Source organism: Equus quagga, chromosome 8 (assembly GCF_021613505.1).
Source record: "Equus quagga isolate Etosha38 chromosome 8, UCLA_HA_Equagga_1.0, whole genome shotgun sequence".
Lineage (NCBI taxonomy): Eukaryota > Metazoa > Chordata > Mammalia > Perissodactyla > Equidae > Equus > Equus quagga.
In genome coordinates, this window is record NC_060274.1 from 78,414,952 (window position 1) to 78,432,324 (window position 17,373).

Here is a 17,373-nt window from a genome sequence, read left to right on the forward strand (position 1 = left end):
TTTGTATCTAGCAGCTTTCTGATCATGTAGTTTGGAAGGGTGGCGATTGTGGAGACCTCCCGGCGAGGTTTGTTTTCTAATTCCACTGAGTGATGAGGCAAAAAGATGCCTAGAATGGGTCCCACATTGAAAGTGATTCTCAGAGTCAAAAATAGAATTGGGGATATGTAAGGAGTGATGTGTGTTTCTAGCTGAAAGTTTATTGAGAACAGGGACAACCCACTGTGGCATCCCTTACTCCCAAAGGCATGGCTGCCACTTTTCCAAAGCAAGCCTTGAACATTTTGTTGAATATTCTATCTTTTGGTGGCCAGATGGTTAGAAATCTGGGCATGTTTATGTATTTAAGTATTTGTATTCAAGTAGCTTTATTGCTTATTTCTTATTATATATGTATTTTATGTATAATATATAGCTTTATTGTATATAGTTTATTGTCTTTTCCTAAAATGCCTATTAATCTAATTATTTACTGCTGGATTGCCAGGAAAGAACTGTCAAGTGGCATTTAAAATTTGCATATGATAAAGGCTTTACGACATTCAAATACTTCCTCTCTCACTTCAAACATTTCTATAACTAAATGAAAAGAATACTCATCACTATTTTTTGCATATCTGGAAAGTTCTTTCTCCTGCCTGTCTCTACACTCACCCCTAATGTTGAATGCACTTTCCTGGACCTTTAAAAAAAGCAACAACTTGTTTTCTGGGTAAGAGGGAATAGTAGTAAAGTATGATTCCGTTTTTTAAAGCAATTTTCACTTTTTTCCACCAGCCAGGGGGCACTGCATAGCACTTCTGATATTTAGGGAAATGTATGTAAATTTGTCCTCAAGAACGGAGGAGTAGAGCGGTGGACACTCCCAGGAGTGATTGACTTTTGGCTGAAACATTACTCTCACCATTCCATGTCTTCCTGAAGAGTCAAAGGAGCCCCATTGAATGGAGACTAGTGCTAGCATTAGGTAAAGTCCGCTAGAAAGATGTTATTCTTTAAAATCTGGAAAACCATTAAATATGACAAATAGTGGTCACAATTATTAACACATGTTTCTTAAGCTATCGCTAGGTTCACTGCATTACTGGAATTATGTAGGGCAGTATTTTGTCTTCTGATAATTACAAGAAGAGTTCAAAATACCGATTTATTAGAGGGTGAGAGCCAGTATATATCTTTTAGTGGCAAAATTCTGTTTTATCAGGGTGGTTTGGTAAGGAAGAGAAAAGGGCCAGTGCACTGTGTTGCTTAATGTCAGTTTCTCAAGTGGGAGGAAACAGGTGCTGGTAGGTTGGGTTAAGTTAGTGTTGGGCACAGCACTTTCTTAAGTGCCTTGCCTTTGCTGCTCTGGGGGAAGCTTTCTCCTGTCCCAGGAGGTGCCACTTGGAAAACAGTTGCTACTGAAGGAGCTTTGATATGCCAGTGACCATTGACATCTGCTGGATGAGGCCGGACTTGCATCATTTTAAGTCCAGAGGGCTCCTGGCAGGTGCTAAGCTCTATCTGGTGGTACCATGACGCCTCCTATAGGACGCTGAGTGCCAAATAGGAATTTAAAAAGCACTTTGCCATTTCTATTGAGCTGAATTATGCCTGGAAACAAATTAGCCAGATGATTTCATCTCAGTGCAGTGTGCTCATTTAACTTTCCCACCTTCCTAATTTGTTGCTCAGGAGAATAATTATACTTCAGAGTGCTACGTGTCCATGTTCTCCTAAAAATGGGTGGTGCCTTTCCTGGGGAGGTCAAAAATAGCTTTTAAATTTTTTGAATGAGCACTAATTTAATCGCTTTCTTTGTTTTAATTTCTACCATTAAGACTGAAAGTTATCAGTGTAATTTGGGTACTTCTTAATTATTGGCCTCATTTGCTGAGTCTAAGGTACTTATACAAGGTGACCCCCCTTTAGCCACAGAGAAAGGATTCATTAAAGGCAAGCAGTTTCGTGTGTGTTGACATATAATTTTCAATCAGTACAAACTCAGCACCCAGGGGTGCGGGCTGACTGCGTCTAAGTAAATGTTTATGCTACTTTTCTACCTGATATTGAATTAAATGACAGCTGACAGAATGACCAAAATAGTTTGACATTTAAGTACCATTGGGTATTTATCTGAAGACTTTGTGTCAATGTACTCTCCTCACAGGAGATCTGGAAATGGAGATGGGAGGACACGGTGTAAGGAGGGAGAAAAGGCAAGGCCTTGTGGGTGTCCTAGGGAATATGGTTGCAAATACTATGAGAAAGACACTGAGGAAATCATTGGGAAGAACCATTACTGAGAAGTGCATGGGTCTCAGTTAGGAACGTTCAAGAAAAAAGGCAGGAGAAATGCATGTTAAAGGACAAGCAGTCTTTTTGCTTTTCAAGTCATAATGAATAATAGACATACTTGAAAGCAAGGCCTGATGAAAGGAGAAATTATTGAATGGAAATGAAAAGATGAGCTCTCTGACTGAGGAGTGAGATTTGCATTGGAAGGAGTAGAGTAAAGATCTGAGCAAGATGGAGGAGCCCATCCTTTTCAGGCATGTTGGCCAATTGGCAAGTTAAAATTCTTTGTCTTTTTGATGTGATACGAATTTTAAATAATTACACAAGCTCAGTGTCATTAGCTTTTTCAAGAAATGACTTTATTCCGCATGCTGCCACCTCTTCAATCCAGAACTTGTTGTTGGGTTGAGTAACATGAATGGCATATTTTATTGCTGTTTTCCAAACTGATCGTGAAAAATGTCCACTCAAACAGGAAAGTTGTTTTACTGCTATATTTAAAGAGTGATTTCTTCAGTGGTCTCTAGGTTCTTTTCAAAATGTTAGGCCAAGCGTGAAACCTAGTAAACATTTTGTCAGTGATAGGCACGTTAGCAGAAATTCCATTAGTGATTTTTAGTACAGTTTTTTCTTTGAAATATAAATTAGAATTATTTGATGGGAATAGAAAAGTAGAAAGATAACTTTGTGCAATAGAAATTCTGTGAATTTGGGGAAAATAGCCTTTTCCTGAGGAATACCGAAGTCATTTTAAAAGATCAAGACGTTTTAAAAACAAATGCAACCAAATTTATTTTTATTTTTATTTTTTACATTTTTTTCACAGAGGAAGATTTGCCCTGAGCTAACGTCTGTGCCAGTCTTCCTCTATTTTGTATGTAGATTGCCTCCACAGCATGGCTGCCAAAGAGTAGTGTAGGTCTGTGCCCAGGAACCAAACCCAGGTAGCCAAAGCGGAGTGTGCTGGACTTAACCACTAGGCCACGGGGCCAGCCCCTACTAAATTTATTTTGAATCTGCCTAAATCTCATCCTGGCTTAAGCCTATATCCAAATAGATGTGAAAAAGCCCCAGTGGTTGTTAATATCCTTCTCCATTCTTCAACCCTCTTTCTCCTTTACACATGCACACCAGTATACTGTCCATCATACATTTCTTGCTCTATGCATGTTAATCAAATTTAGAATAGAATTGCAAAAGAGCAGTAGAGTGCTGCTTTCCAGGGATTTTGCAGTTATGTAAACTTGAGGAATCCTCCCCACCTCAAAAGTAGGATCTAATTTTTATAGCTGCCCAGGGACCTGGATGTGCCGTTAGGCTGAAAATTTAACTAAATCAGATGGAGGTGTCACTACCTCCAAGCTGTAGTTTTGTGGCTTTCTTCTAGTGCTGGTCTCACCAGAACCAGCTCCACCCTGTCCTCCTTGTCCACTTGCTGTCAGAGGGTCGCTGAGTTCTGTTTGACCTGCTCCCTCCCTCAGTCGCTTCTTTGTTTTAATGTTCTGTCAGAGAACCGTTGACGCTACCTCATTCAATGACTGGAAACTCATCTGGAAGATTGCTGGCTTATGCTGGACTTGATCTTGCCTTTGACCAGGACTTGGTCTCTAAAATTAAAACAAAAACTTAAAGGCACAAGCCAACTAACAACAAAATGCATTCACCAAAGTAATAAACAAAAATGAAAAACCAGCATCCGATGTAGAAAACTGCTTTTGGCGCTCCATTTAGCACTTGTGACTTGCTCTGTGTGGTGGTAGTGATCTTACTGCGACTGCTATTGGTGTACTATTATCACCACCAACAGTAGAAGTAACCCTGCCCTGCATTTATTAGCATTGCTTTCACCTCTGATCACCAACCCTTCAAGGAGGCACCACTGGTTTCCCTGTTGAACAGGTGAGGGGATGAAGGCCGAAAGCACAAGATCACTAGCAGGTACGGGCCCGTCAGCACTTTGACACCGGAGCCCAGAGTCTTAAACCCTGCTCTTGACAATTGCACAGGTGTTTGACTATTCTGAAAGAGGAATGAAAGGAAAGGAAGAAAAGAAACAGAGTAAGAAAGAGTGACAAAGTCTAACCTTTGATTTTGTGGGCAGGAGGAAGTGTGGAGAATGCAATAATTGGCCCAACTTTACAGACCTGGAAATCTAACCGAGATCCTAAGGTTCGGACCTCATGTCCATGGCTGCCACCAGAATCTTTTTTGGAAGTCAGCCAGCACTATGTGTTGCTTACGTGAGGTGTTCAAATGCAATACTGCTCATTTTATGTGTTATTAAATTTTCTTTATTTAATAAACGAACCTTACAACCACAGTATCTAATTAATATGTTCTTCACTTTTACCAACCCCAAAAGGGGCTAAAAAGTACAAATAGTAGATTTTATAACTCAGCAGTTTGGAATTATTAAAAATTAACATAGATATTAAATGTGTACAGCTTTTTGTATATTAATTATCCTTCAATAGAGCTGTAAACAAATTAACATAGAAGTAATTTCTGGAAAAACCTTTCAAGATGGACTGTAGGTATATGACGTTATATGTTACAAAAATTATCCCAAGTTAAACTTGAAAGGAAAACAGCTTTTTTTTTTTTGTCTGCCCCCCTTTCCCCTCCTTCCCTCTCTTGAATACAATACTCTTGAAAGTCCCAATTCAAAAGTACAGACCAGTATAGTCTTCTTCACTGGTCTTGGGGTGGTATAAAATCCTATATAACATGATATTTGATTTAGTTCTGGGTATTGGCTCACATATGAATTTTGCTGTCACTTTCAACCTCAGGGACATACTGGGCATTTGCTTTAAGAGTCAGGTGGCTGGGGTACTTGGTGTGGCAGTGACTGCCACCGCCTGAGAACTGTCACACCAAGTCACAGGGTTTGTTTATGTTTCTGTGTTTACGGTGAGCCAACCGAGAGGGGAGTAATTAAACACTTTCTTAATGTGGGGAAAAAGCAGTTCCATCTTTGCATTTGATTGTGCGTTGGATACAGCATTGTTTTCCAAAGCATCTTAGGGGGGGAACCCTTGGATTTAGAACCATTCGATATTGGCACTCTGCTTATTTTTATTTTTGCCTTCAGCATGATTGGCTGTTAAATGATGACAGAAGGGGATCCACTGGTTTTCATTAAGGGGCCCAGTGTAGCAGGAATGATGCTTTTCACTCGAGCCTCTACAAGTAAAAAATACAGCGTTGCATTGCCATCACTGCGGCAGCACCAGCAGCCAGCTCCTCCCGCCCCCCCGCCCCCCCCCCCCCCCCCCCCCCCCCCCCCCCCCCCCCCCCCCCCCCCGCCAAGAAAACTGGGGATAAATGAATGGCAGAATAAATAATTTATGCTAATGAAATTACTGCAATTAGTAGTTCTACAATGACCCTTTTAAAAGCCACAGCTGTTAATGTCAGGAAGTGCTGTCACTACTGACCTTATCATAAGAGAAAGTGACAAATTGAGAATGCCGGGAAGACCAGTCATCAAAGAGGTCTGTTCTGGAACGATTAGAGTTTTCTGAAAAACAGTGTGAATTACAACCAGCTGCTCCCTGGCTCTGCGCGTCTCCCATGCTGTGCCATTTTGTTAAGCCCGATAACAATAGTTATTTTGCCCCATTGAGACAAGTTGTCTCAGGCCACTTCCAGCTCTACCGGAAACCACTTCTTCCATCGCGGATTTACAAATGAAACTGTTGTTAAAGAGAGCTTTTCAGGGCAGCCCAGGAGCCTCCTCATAAGGATCATGGTTGGGCAGAGGCCAGGGGCTTTTTTTTTTTTTCTCCCCTGTAAGGAGGTTGCAGTTGGCTGGGGAAGTATTTATCTATATTGTAGAAATATACGTGCTCACTTTTAGTTCACATAAAACAACACAGGACAGAGGTGAATTTCTCCTCATGTTCATATTGCAGTTGGGTTCTTTTAAAAATAAAATTCCCAAGGGCATATGATTTTATATGAAGTTGTAGAACTTCCTTATACACTTATATTCTGAGTCCACTACTTGGTTATATGCATACGTCTTGGATCTAGTAGAGAGGAAGAATATTCAGGATTTGTATCATTCTCTGTTTAACTTTTGCTTTCAAAACAGTATTTTAGTTACTAGTGAGATGGATTTTTAATATGCAAAATAAGCCCATATGTCCATATTTTAAACCCACTCAGGAATTTTTCAGGATTTTGGAAAGCTAAGTGTTTAGACGTTGCTCAGGAGCAGTTGTTTTTCACCAACAAGAATTGGCCTGTCTCCTCGCACCCCGGGTTGTGATATTAATGGTGCAGGTTTGAAACGTTTAACTGCATCACCAGCCACTTGTGTGTAATTTTCCCAAAGATGTCTGAGCATTATTGACAACACTTTGGTAAATTATGTGTGACTTTCCTAAGAGTTGGTGTAGCTCATTTAATTCATATTAATTGATTTTTAGGCTTCCCTTGATTAATTGAACCTGGTTCATCTTGTACAGAATGCAATAAATAACCATTAAAATGAGGGAGATGTGACTCCACAAATTAAAAAGTAAACTACTTCAGAAGTCATAGAGGACAAAATGGAAGGAATGTATAGTGGGGGTTCTCCAGTAATTGAAAGGGGAGTTATTCGTTTGTGTTTTTGTGGGGGTTTTTCCAAATGACAATAGAAGTGATTGTATTTTTCTTCCAGAAGCAGTGACTTTTATACCTTACCATCCAGTTGGTTTTCACATGGGTTCTTATAAAACTGTGTATTTCTCAGTTTCAGCTTTTTTCTATTTTCAATGACTGCAGGGTTGTTGGTTTTCTTTGACTAAAGTTTAATTTGAAAGCAACACCAAAAATATTTCTCAGAATACTATGACTCAATTTCTCCATTTTCTCTTTTGCACACTTGGTAGATAAAAATCAAGTTGTGAAATGCCGTGCTTGTGTCGTATGTTGGCTTTGGGGATTGATATGTGGAGCACATAAAGATCCTTTGCCCTACTTGGCAAGAGGAGGTTACTAAAGCTGAATGCTCTATTGTCATCTCTCTAATCCTGTGGCTGTCTCTTAAAGACTAAATAACTTTTCCTAGATCCTACTGTAATTTGTTCTGGCTTTTAGAAAAAAAAACTACTGTATAATTTTGCTGATTTTTCTTCTGTTTTGTAAATTGCATTTTTGTTTTAACTTGAGAGAATTTCATATGAGTTGCAATGTTTGTGTTTTCAGCCACTGGACAAAGATTCTATTAGCCTTTTCATGGCACACGTTCACACTAGCGTAAATGAAATGAGTACCAGATATTACCAGAATGAGAGAAGACACAACTATGCCACCCCAAAGAGTTTTCTAGAACAAATATCACTGTTTAAGAATCTGTTGAAGAAGAAACAAAATGAAGTATCCCAGAAGAAAGAGCACTTGGTGAATGGCATCCAGAAACTAGAAACCACAGCCTCTCAGGTATGGCCAGGGTGTGTGATTACTGAGTGAAATCTATGCTCTTAAAATAAAAAAAATATTTACTTTTTAAGGAGCATTTCAACCCATTTATTTAAAATGCCTCATGCTAAAATTTATAGTTTAGTGACACAAAGAACACACTGTTCCTGCTTTCCTAAGCCTACAAAAGGATTGGCCAGTTACTCTGTCACAGCTGGTTTGGGGAGAGACCTTCTCTTGTGGGCCTGCCTCAGTGCAGGAAGTGAAGAGATGTTGAAGGGAGCCATTTGCCCTCTTGCCTCAGACTGCTTTGGTGCTCTCGGCTTATTGTCAGGAATTTTGTTACATGAGGATGGACCTACAATCCCTTTTGGTCTCAGATTCTCAACCCACAGTGAGGGCATCATTTCCTGGCTGATGACGTGATGAGGATTGTTGCAATGGGGGTCCCTAAGGATAGCAATTTTCTCTGACCTTGGTGTCTGATCTGCTCCTTTTAGCCACCATCTCTTTTAGATGAAAGTGTCCAGTGTTACCTTCATCCTCGGTCATAAGGCCCCTCCTACCTCCAAGGACAGTAGCTCTGACCTTTAGGAGTAAATCAGAAGAGAATTAGCATAGAGTGTTAATCATGTGGGTCTGTACACATGTCATCTAATTTCATTGTTAAAAACCAAACAAGTTTAAGAAGTATGTATTGCTACTGTAATTTTATATATGAGGCTTCAAGAATTTAAGGCCAAGAGTCAGTGAGGTTGGAGTTTGAACCCAGATCTGTATTACTCTAAAGCCCGTGTGTTGTCCATAGTCACATACTGGCTCTCTCTGACTGGCCAAAATAAAAATTAGCATAAGAGAATATGGAGACTTTGGGGAATGACCCAGCCTTTCTCTGAGCCAGCCAGGCTCTAGGGCTGGAGGAAAGAAAATTCTGTCTGATGGTCACCTCAAGGCCAGAAATGTAATAGGTGTCTTCAGAGTGTGTTCATCAAGTTATACTCTCATATACCCTTCAAGAGATTGGGCCAGTTTTTCCCCCAAAAGTGCTGGGTGGCCCATTTGTGCCTAAGTGAGAAATAAGCCACAACCTGGTTGGGGGAGCATACGTTGGTACCTTTCACTCTGAGGCCTCCCTGGCTATGTCCTTCAAGCATTCTTAAGCCAAAACACCACCCACCTCTTTACCCCTTCATTTCCTCTACTGGGAATGGCTCTTTGGTGAAACACTGTGATCTGTGCTAAGCAGTGAGTAGATGGACCACAACTGGGAAAGAGAAACCAGAGTGAGGAGGTTTCCAGGATTGAGTGATGTGAAGAGTAATTTCTGGGAAGCCCCCAAAGAGTATATCCATATTTGTGCATCTTTTCCTTACCTTTCAAAGAATATCTTTCTTTACTCTTCATTTTTATACACATTTTATTTACTCTTTTCTCTTTGCCTTCTTTTTCTTTCCTTTTTCTTCCTTCTACCTGTCACTCCAATTCCATCTCACTTAAACCAAGACCTTTTTCCCTCGTAAAGACTTTCCTAGGATTCCTGTTAAGCTAACAGAAGATGACTGAAGGAGATCTGTGTCCCAGAGCATTTATGTCCCTTTGAATGATGTCCCAGACAGAACCTGAACTGTCAGAACCTGAACTGAGCTGTCAATACTGTAGGGCAGTCCTTGGCAAAGAAAAAGTGGCCCCTGCCACACTTAGAGAGTTTTCTCCCCAAATAACAGAGCTAAAAGCATGTGGAGTAGCAACCTATTTCATTCCAGTGGTGGCAGCATCTCAGTCATAGGGAAAAAGAGAGAGAGAAGATCTGTGGTTTCTTAATAGTCATCTCAGTTATGTGTTGATGGGCCGGAGGGTGGGGAAGAGGAAGAAAGAAAGGGACAGCCGATTCCTGGTGTCAGCCACGTTCAGGGCTGCTTTGCGTCTCCCTGTCTCGGCTAGAAACAACAGGCCAGTCTGAGAAGGTATGTGAAGTCTTGATTGAAGGACCACTGGTGATTTCTCTTCATTAGGAATTTGTGCATGTAATGCCCTTAATAATATCAAGAGTAGTTGGAATATTAAATAGCTCCTGAAGAGTTGTTTTTTAATCAATTTATTATGAAAAGGAAGTATAGTTTTCTATGTGGATGGTTGGAAAGCCTTATAGTGTCAGATCAGTTTGTGTGTGGAGCCGAATGCCTTCACATTGGAGCTGTGTCCTCTAGGATATGTGTCTAAAGCTTAGCACTGTTCATTTATTGCAATAAGGCTGTAAACCCCTTTTATAGCCACATATCCCCACTCTAGATGTCAGCTTAGGTCATCACAGATAGCCTTAGTTCATAGATAAGCCCTCGCATCCAGAGCTTGAGTCACTTTGGATATTTCAGACCTAGAAGCTTCCTTAGAAACTGAAATTGGGGCTTCAAATAAGATTCCACCTAGTCTCTTGGAGAAATCTTTTGATTATGGTCTAACATATGACTGCTTTCACATGGCTAAAAAAACAGAGAAGCAAATGTCACTGTACATTGTTACTCTGAGTTCATAGAGAGCCTACGAAATCATTCCCAGCTTAAACTATACTAGTCCAGGGAGCTGTCATAGTGGTAAACATGCCTTTACATAGAGTGTAAACAAACTCTTTGACATGGGGGTTAGGAGAGTCCTTGGATGTAGTAGTGGGATGTTGCTCCGCGAGAAGAAATCACTGAAGGACTTTTAGCGATTGAGTCAGAATAAATGGTTATGATTGTTCTTTGCGTCTATGGTTTTTTAAAAAATAGTAATATTTATATTTCTAGAAATTAAATGGAATGAAGAGTTAATGATCATGATATCAAAGCTGCTTTCATGTGTTTCTGAGAGCTGGGTCACATTTTTCTCTCTAGCACTTCACTTCTGCTTTTCCTGCCTGATCCTCAGATTCAGGAACCTAGTGGTGCCCTCTGAACCTCATGAAATCCCAACTGAAAAAATGCACAGAATCATTCTTTAGAGCAGATGAATTTGTTTATGCCTCAGAATGATGGAGTTCCTCAAGAGCTGTGAGAAGTTATTTAGTTGAGGGGCTGAGAGGAGGAATGCAAACCTAGGATGCTCACTGGGTTTTCGACCACACCATAGTGATCCCCACAGGGCACTTGTGGTTTGGCCTTCTTAGTAGGTATGAAGTTGAATGTCATATGAGGTGAAAAAAATCAGGAGGGCCATTTCTCATTTTGTGGGCCCAGATAAGACGTGTCTGTGGACATTTCAATCAAAATAAGTAACTCATTAAGTAAACTGGTAACAGCCAAGGAATATGGATGTCTTCAACGTGTCTGAAGCTTCCAGCAGTTTTCTGTTGGAAGGTGCAAGGCATAGGTCCTCCAGCTTGTCACCAAGCAAGTCATCCCATGGCCTCTGCTGCCTTGAGCTGGAACTGCACAGGACAAGAAAAGCAGGGGGTATGAGTGACATGTGCTCAGTGACATGTGCTGGGGGGAGGGGGGAACTGCTGTTGATGCTTCCCTGACCGCACAGACTGTTGAGAAGATAAACGTCTATTTGGGGCTGACATAAATTAAGGACATTTTCCACTAAACTGTTAGAAAACATTATTCCATTTGTTACTATATGGGAAAAAAATGGGGCTGCATTTTTGCACATGGGACTAAAGTCAAGTCAGTGTGGAAACAGATGCAAGATACAAACCGTTAGGGATCCCTGAACTCATTTTAAAAAAATAAGCTATAGCTGATATTTGTTGTTCTCAATGCAAGTGACTTCAAACTAATGACTTTTCCCTTAGGTGGGAGATCTAAAAGCCAGACTTGCCTCTCAAGAAGCTGAGTTGCACCTGAGAAATCATGATGCTGAAGGTCTGATCACAAAGATCGGGCTTCAGACAGAGAAAGTGAGCCGGGAAAAGGCCATCGCCGATGCAGAGGAGCGAAAGGTCAGGCTCATTCCACCATTTAGAGCGCTGAGCTATATTTAGCACAAAATAAACCTTTGTAGGTGAACAATTTTGAACAACTTCCTCTCCAGGGAGCATAAAATCTAAAGAATTATTATAGTTACACATGTAACAGCATTTCACACCACGATTACCACTTGACCTTTCTTTACATTATGCATTTTCCCAACCTTTTAGCTCTTTTAATGATATGAAAGAACAATAAATACTGAGCTCATTCAAGCATATAATGGATGTGGATCTTGAACATCAGGCCTATTTGTAATACAGTAAAGGTCAGGAAGTCACCTCTGAGGTTTCTAAAGGTTTTCAGTTTTTAGGCAAATTGAACAACTCAATTGTTAACAAAGCCCATTCCATCACTTTGCAAGATGGTTTTCCAATTTTGCATTTTAATAACATAACTTGATTTTATTATTAAATCCTAAGCTAAATTTGTTCTTTCTGATTCAATTGAGGCCCAGGTATTCTGTATTACGTCTTATTGTTGGAAACAATTACTTCTAAGATCATGTAGATTCTGCTCTCTTTGTACTGGAGTTTCCAGCTATTCTGAAATAAACATAACGTCTGTTGTCTTTAACCACAACTTCAGCTACAAATGGAAGGTATTTTATTTTTGCGTATCTTATTTCCCAAAAGAAATATCACAGTAAACGAAATGATTAATAAATAATTGTTTAAAAATCGAATAAATGTATAAGTGCCAGGTAAATTCTCTTATTTTAGACAAAAGATTATAATCAAGGCTTACTTAATAAAAAAAATGTAAATTATGAGCACTCGCATAGCCATTGAATCAGTAGCCATTATGCCATTTATCATTTTATGAGACCAGAAAATATTTGAGTTTTTCCAGTGGTGTAACAACTCATATACAATTGAGTTGTTTTCTCTTTTTCTAATGTGTATTGAGCATGTTTGCCTTTAGCTTGCACAACTAAAGACTTGAAAAATATATTGAAAAAACTCTAGATAAATATTTTTTTTTAAAAAACCTGATTTTTGAAATTGAAGATAAGGTACATTTGGCATGGCCAATGGGCGTATAATTCCTAATTCTGGTAATAAATGTTTCCATTGAGTTTCAGATAAGTGTGAGATGTCCTAAAAAGTATATTATTATATTAAGCAATTAGGTATCACACATGGTGCAATTATCATAAGCTAATTCTACCTTGAGGATATTTTTCAGGAATTACACAAATATGTGATATTCTAGCAATTATAATATCATAACCCATCTCTGAAGATACCATTTAGAGATCTTAAAATATAACAAGTACTCTAGAGGTATTTTTGCCTGTGAATTCATAAGGCAAAATTATCCTCACAAAGACAAAAAGTGTTTTAGCAAATTAGAATTCATCTGACAGGTTGTTTCATGAAGTTCTTCAAACATGAAAAAGACACTTACTATGTTTTTATATCTAATCCATACAAAGAAATAAAAATAATATGAAAATTTCCTTTTTATCCATGAGGCGTAATTTAATTATAAATAACAGAGACTAACGTAGCACCTATCTTTTGCCTGCCACCAGTCTAGACTCTTGAGGATATGTGACACACAAGGTGTCCCCCTGGAGCTTACATTGTAATGGGAAAGACTGACAGGAGACATGTGACATGTTGGTAGACAAGATATTTTGAGTCAGTGATAAGGGCTCTGATGAAAATCAAATAGAAGCGATGGTGGAAGGAGCTATTTTAAATTGGGTGGTCATGGAAGAAAGGTCTATTTGTAATTAAACCACATAGAGTACAGGAATTAAACAACACTGAGTATGTGCTTTGGACTCACATTTGTCATATGTTCAGCAGTGTGCTAGGTTCTATGTGGTTACTAAAGGGGTGTATATAGACTCTTTGTGATCCTATGAAGTTGGAATCTCAAGGCTTAATGCGTGAGAAATAATTAAAAAGTAATAAAAAGTACATTGCCACATTTAATATGACTAAACAAATATTGAGGTTTAGAGACTGCCTTGCTATGCGTTTTGGCAACCCATGTAGAGAAGCAGGTTGAGATTGTTGTTTCAAATTCATAAAATAATCGAGTCATTCAAACCATTGGCATTGCCAGCAGTGACTTCAAGTAACACAAGCACCAGTAAGCCTGTGAAAATTAGTTCTTCCATCTTTGAAACTTCCATCTTATCAGCTACAAATTCTAAGGATCCCCTCATCCCTTCAAACTGCTTTCTTGGTTGAGTAGAGTGTAACCCTCATGAATGAAAGTACCTTCCAAATTGCAGGGCTAATATAATCTCTTCAAAAGTTGGACAGCCTCCTTGATTTTGAATGATCTTCAGTTCTTGTTTGTTTCTTTTTTAAATGTGGCTGGATTTTGGAGGACCATCAGGAATGTCTTATTGTCTAAAGGCAGGTAAAAGCAGCGTATTAGTTTGCTAGGGCTCCCAGAACAAAATACCACAGACTGGGTGCTAAGCAACACAAATTTATTTTCTCACAATTCTGGAGGCTGGAAGTCCAAGATCAAGATGTTGACAGGTTTGGTTTCTTCTGAGGCGTCTCTCCTTGGCTTGCAGATGGCCGCCGCCTTGCTGTGTCCTCACGCGGTCTTTCCTCTGGGTGCACAGCCTTGTTGTCTCTTGTGTGTGTCCAGATTTCCTCGTCTTTAGGGACACCAGTCAGATTGGGTTACGGCCCACCCTAACGGCTCATTTTAACTTAATCACTTCTTACAAAGGCCCTGTCTCTACATAGAATCACATCCTGAAGTATTGGGGTTAGGGCTTAACGTATGAATTTTGGGTCGTCACAATTCAATAACAAGCAGTTATTGTGACTTTATTCTCTCTCTGTGACAACCACTAAAATTTTATCAACCATCTGCAAGGAGCTTTTGACAACAGAAGGCAGAAAAGTTCTTGTGTCTTGAAGAATGGGACTAGCTCCGTATCTCTGCTTTAACAGACAGTGGTGGAGGGAAAGCATACACCCCAAGTGTTCTATGCAGCTCTTCCCTCCTTCTCCAGGTTGAGTCTTGCTGATCGCTACCTGGGAGCCATGGGGCAGAGGAAATTGCACACTAAGGCTTCCCAAGTCATTAAGCTACACAGCATCTTCTCTACTCTAGTATCCTTTCACCTGAGGGTGAGAGGTATTGTGAATGAGAAATAAGTTGACCAACTTAGAGTATTTTTTTCATTTCCATTTGTGGGTTTTTATTTAATCTTCAAGATTGCCCTGTTTATAAAAATTACCCAAAGGAATAGTACTCCATTAACAGTGAAGGAGTCAGAAGGAGAAGAGTAGCAACTCCCAGTCTCATAGAAATAACACTTAAAAGAAATACTCTTTAAGGTCTCTTCTAGTGTTAAAAAGCCATGATCCTGAGTCCAATTTAAAATGATGCTATTATAAATGGTAGCAGCATTTATAGATTCATTGTATCCTTATGGAAAATAAATAAACCTGAAATAGTATCTCGCTCACTCACACTCTCTCTTTCGTCTGCAATGGTATTCTCTAGCACACTGAAAATGTAAGTATTCTTAGAATTTTCATGGTCCGTTCCTAGCAGTTTTGTAGGTTGTGGTTTTGGAGTAGTTCTCAATAAGCATGTAGAGTTTTCTTATTTACATTAACAGTAGCTGTGTATGTATTAGCAGGCGCTCACGTATCTACCCTGAACCAATTATGTTCATAAAAGGTGCAGTATACAGCAAAATAATGGTTAATCAGGAGAAGGGTAATTACTGCTAATGAAGCTGTAGTAGATAACATAATTTGTTGTGAGCAGTGTTTAATTTTATAGTATAGTTAAACCTGTTCATTGCAAACACATCTGAAGAAACGCACTTTTGTTCACACTTTCTATTCCACAATCACCATCACTGCAGGAGCCGTCCCCCACGGTGCCCGGATCCTGGTGCCTGGTGCCACAGCTTTGAAACTCAGATTTCTGCTAAGGACTAAAAATTTACTCTTCCTAGCCATTCCAATTCTATAGGTGTCCTAAGAGGAGGAGGATAAAAGCTCCAAACATTCTCAGTTTGTTTTGCTTCAAGTTGACCAGCACAGCTTCCCTGTCTCCATATTATACGTGTTTATGTCAGGCGGCTGGTGCAGCACCCTTTTGGCATGTGAAGGTGCCACTGGGCCCTCAACAGTAGAATGGACGTCAGTGTCATGGTTCCATTGCCGATACAGACGTGGGCTGTTGCAGCTATAGTTTCTTGCTAGATCCTTAGAGAAGCCAATAGTTCATCTTTTTTTTTAATTGCAGTAACATTGGATTATAACATTATATAATTTCAGGTGTACATTGTAATGTATTTGGAATGTGTAGATTACATTGTGTTCAACACCCAAAGACTAATTACAATCTATCGCCACACACGTGTGCCTAATCACGCCTTTCACCCTCCTCATAATTCATCTTTATAAAAATTCTATCTAAGGGGCTGGTCCAGTGGTATAGTTATTAAATTTGGATGCTCTGCTTTGGTGGCCTGGTGTTCACAGGTTTGGATCCTGGGCATGGACCTAGACACTGCTCATCAAACGATGTGGTGGTGGCATCCCATATATCAAATAGAGGAAGACTGGGACAGATGTTAGCTCAGCAACAATCTTCCTCACCTACACACACAAAAAATTCTATCTGTGGTTAAGCATGCTCAGAATAGAACAATATCTTCTAGCCAGTTGAACCAAAAAGCTTTTACATCTATTCTTAAAGAGTAGCCAGTGTGGCTTTTAGGCAAATGTCAGCAAAACTGAGAGAATTCTAGCAAGAATATTTTGTGGTCTAGGTTACTAAGCCAGCCTGGATTTTCACTTGGCCAGGACTCTCTGAAAGAGAAAATGAAAGAACAGAGGAATTGCTTAACCTCGCCTTTATTATTAGTGGCACCTTATAGTTAAATCAGTCAAAGCCCTTCTTGGAGCATTTTGATATTTGAATCCATTGTGTTGGGATTTGTCCTTGTGTATTTTGCGCATATACAAAGCTTTGTGCCTGAAGGGAAATTAGTCCTTACGACAAATTCCTCACCTCTTCAAAATATACACAAATGAAACATTGAGCAGTGCATCTGAGTCAGCCTGTGTTTTTCATTAGAGAGATGATAATTTGTGTCTGTGGGTTTGTGTGCTTTCCCTCTCTGATTAGGTGACAGCCATTCAGACTGAAGTGTCCCAGAAGCAGAGAGAGTGTGAGGCCGACTTGCTCAAGGCGGAGCCTGCGCTCGTGGCCGCGACAGCTGCGCTCAATACGCTCAACAGGGTAAAGATGATTCCTTGGCCCGGGGGTTCCTCAAAATAATATTTAAAGGTTATTAGAGTTTGAATAACTGAACTGAGAGTAAAGTCCAGGCAACCAGGGAGTTTTTAAAAGGAAAGAGAGTTCCAAAAAATATTAAAGTTGAAACCAACATTTGGGATCATGGTTATAGTCCGCCTCCGTTTCCCGGCCTGGAGTCTGTCCTACCACACCCCAACAAGCAGTCCCCTTTTGAATACTTGTAGCACTGTGGGATTTATACTCTTGTGAAAGGCAATTCTATTGTCAGCAACTGGATTTGGCCCAAATCCAGTTGTTTCTATTATGTGTTGCTTTAAGAACTAACTGGGGTATTCTTTATTTCCTCCGGGTATAAAAAGTAGCATTAATGACAGACCCTCATGAAAAGAAAAATGGGCTGGGAACAAACATACGTAGGTTTAGCCCACACCATTTTCCTTGCTTCATGCTATTAACAAAACCTCAC

The 17,373-nt window shown here is 39.8% G+C and overlaps 1 protein-coding gene across 6 annotated transcripts in view; it reads left to right on the forward strand.

Annotated features, from left to right (window-relative positions):
• The window catches only part of DNAH11 (dynein axonemal heavy chain 11), a 295,116-nt gene that overhangs the window by 182,426 nt on the left and 95,317 nt on the right, over positions 1 to 17,373 (forward strand). For all 6 annotated transcript variants that reach the window (XR_006889759.1, XM_046669559.1, XM_046669561.1 and 3 more), the window contains exons 56-58: positions 7,477 to 7,710; positions 11,465 to 11,611; positions 16,776 to 16,889. Coding sequence is in view for 5 of the 6 variants with exons in the window: in XM_046669559.1 (XP_046525515.1) it covers positions 7,477 to 7,710; positions 11,465 to 11,611; positions 16,776 to 16,889 (495 nt within the window). In the remaining variant the exon portion in view is untranslated. The remainder of the gene's footprint in view (positions 1 to 7,476; positions 7,711 to 11,464; positions 11,612 to 16,775; positions 16,890 to 17,373) is intronic.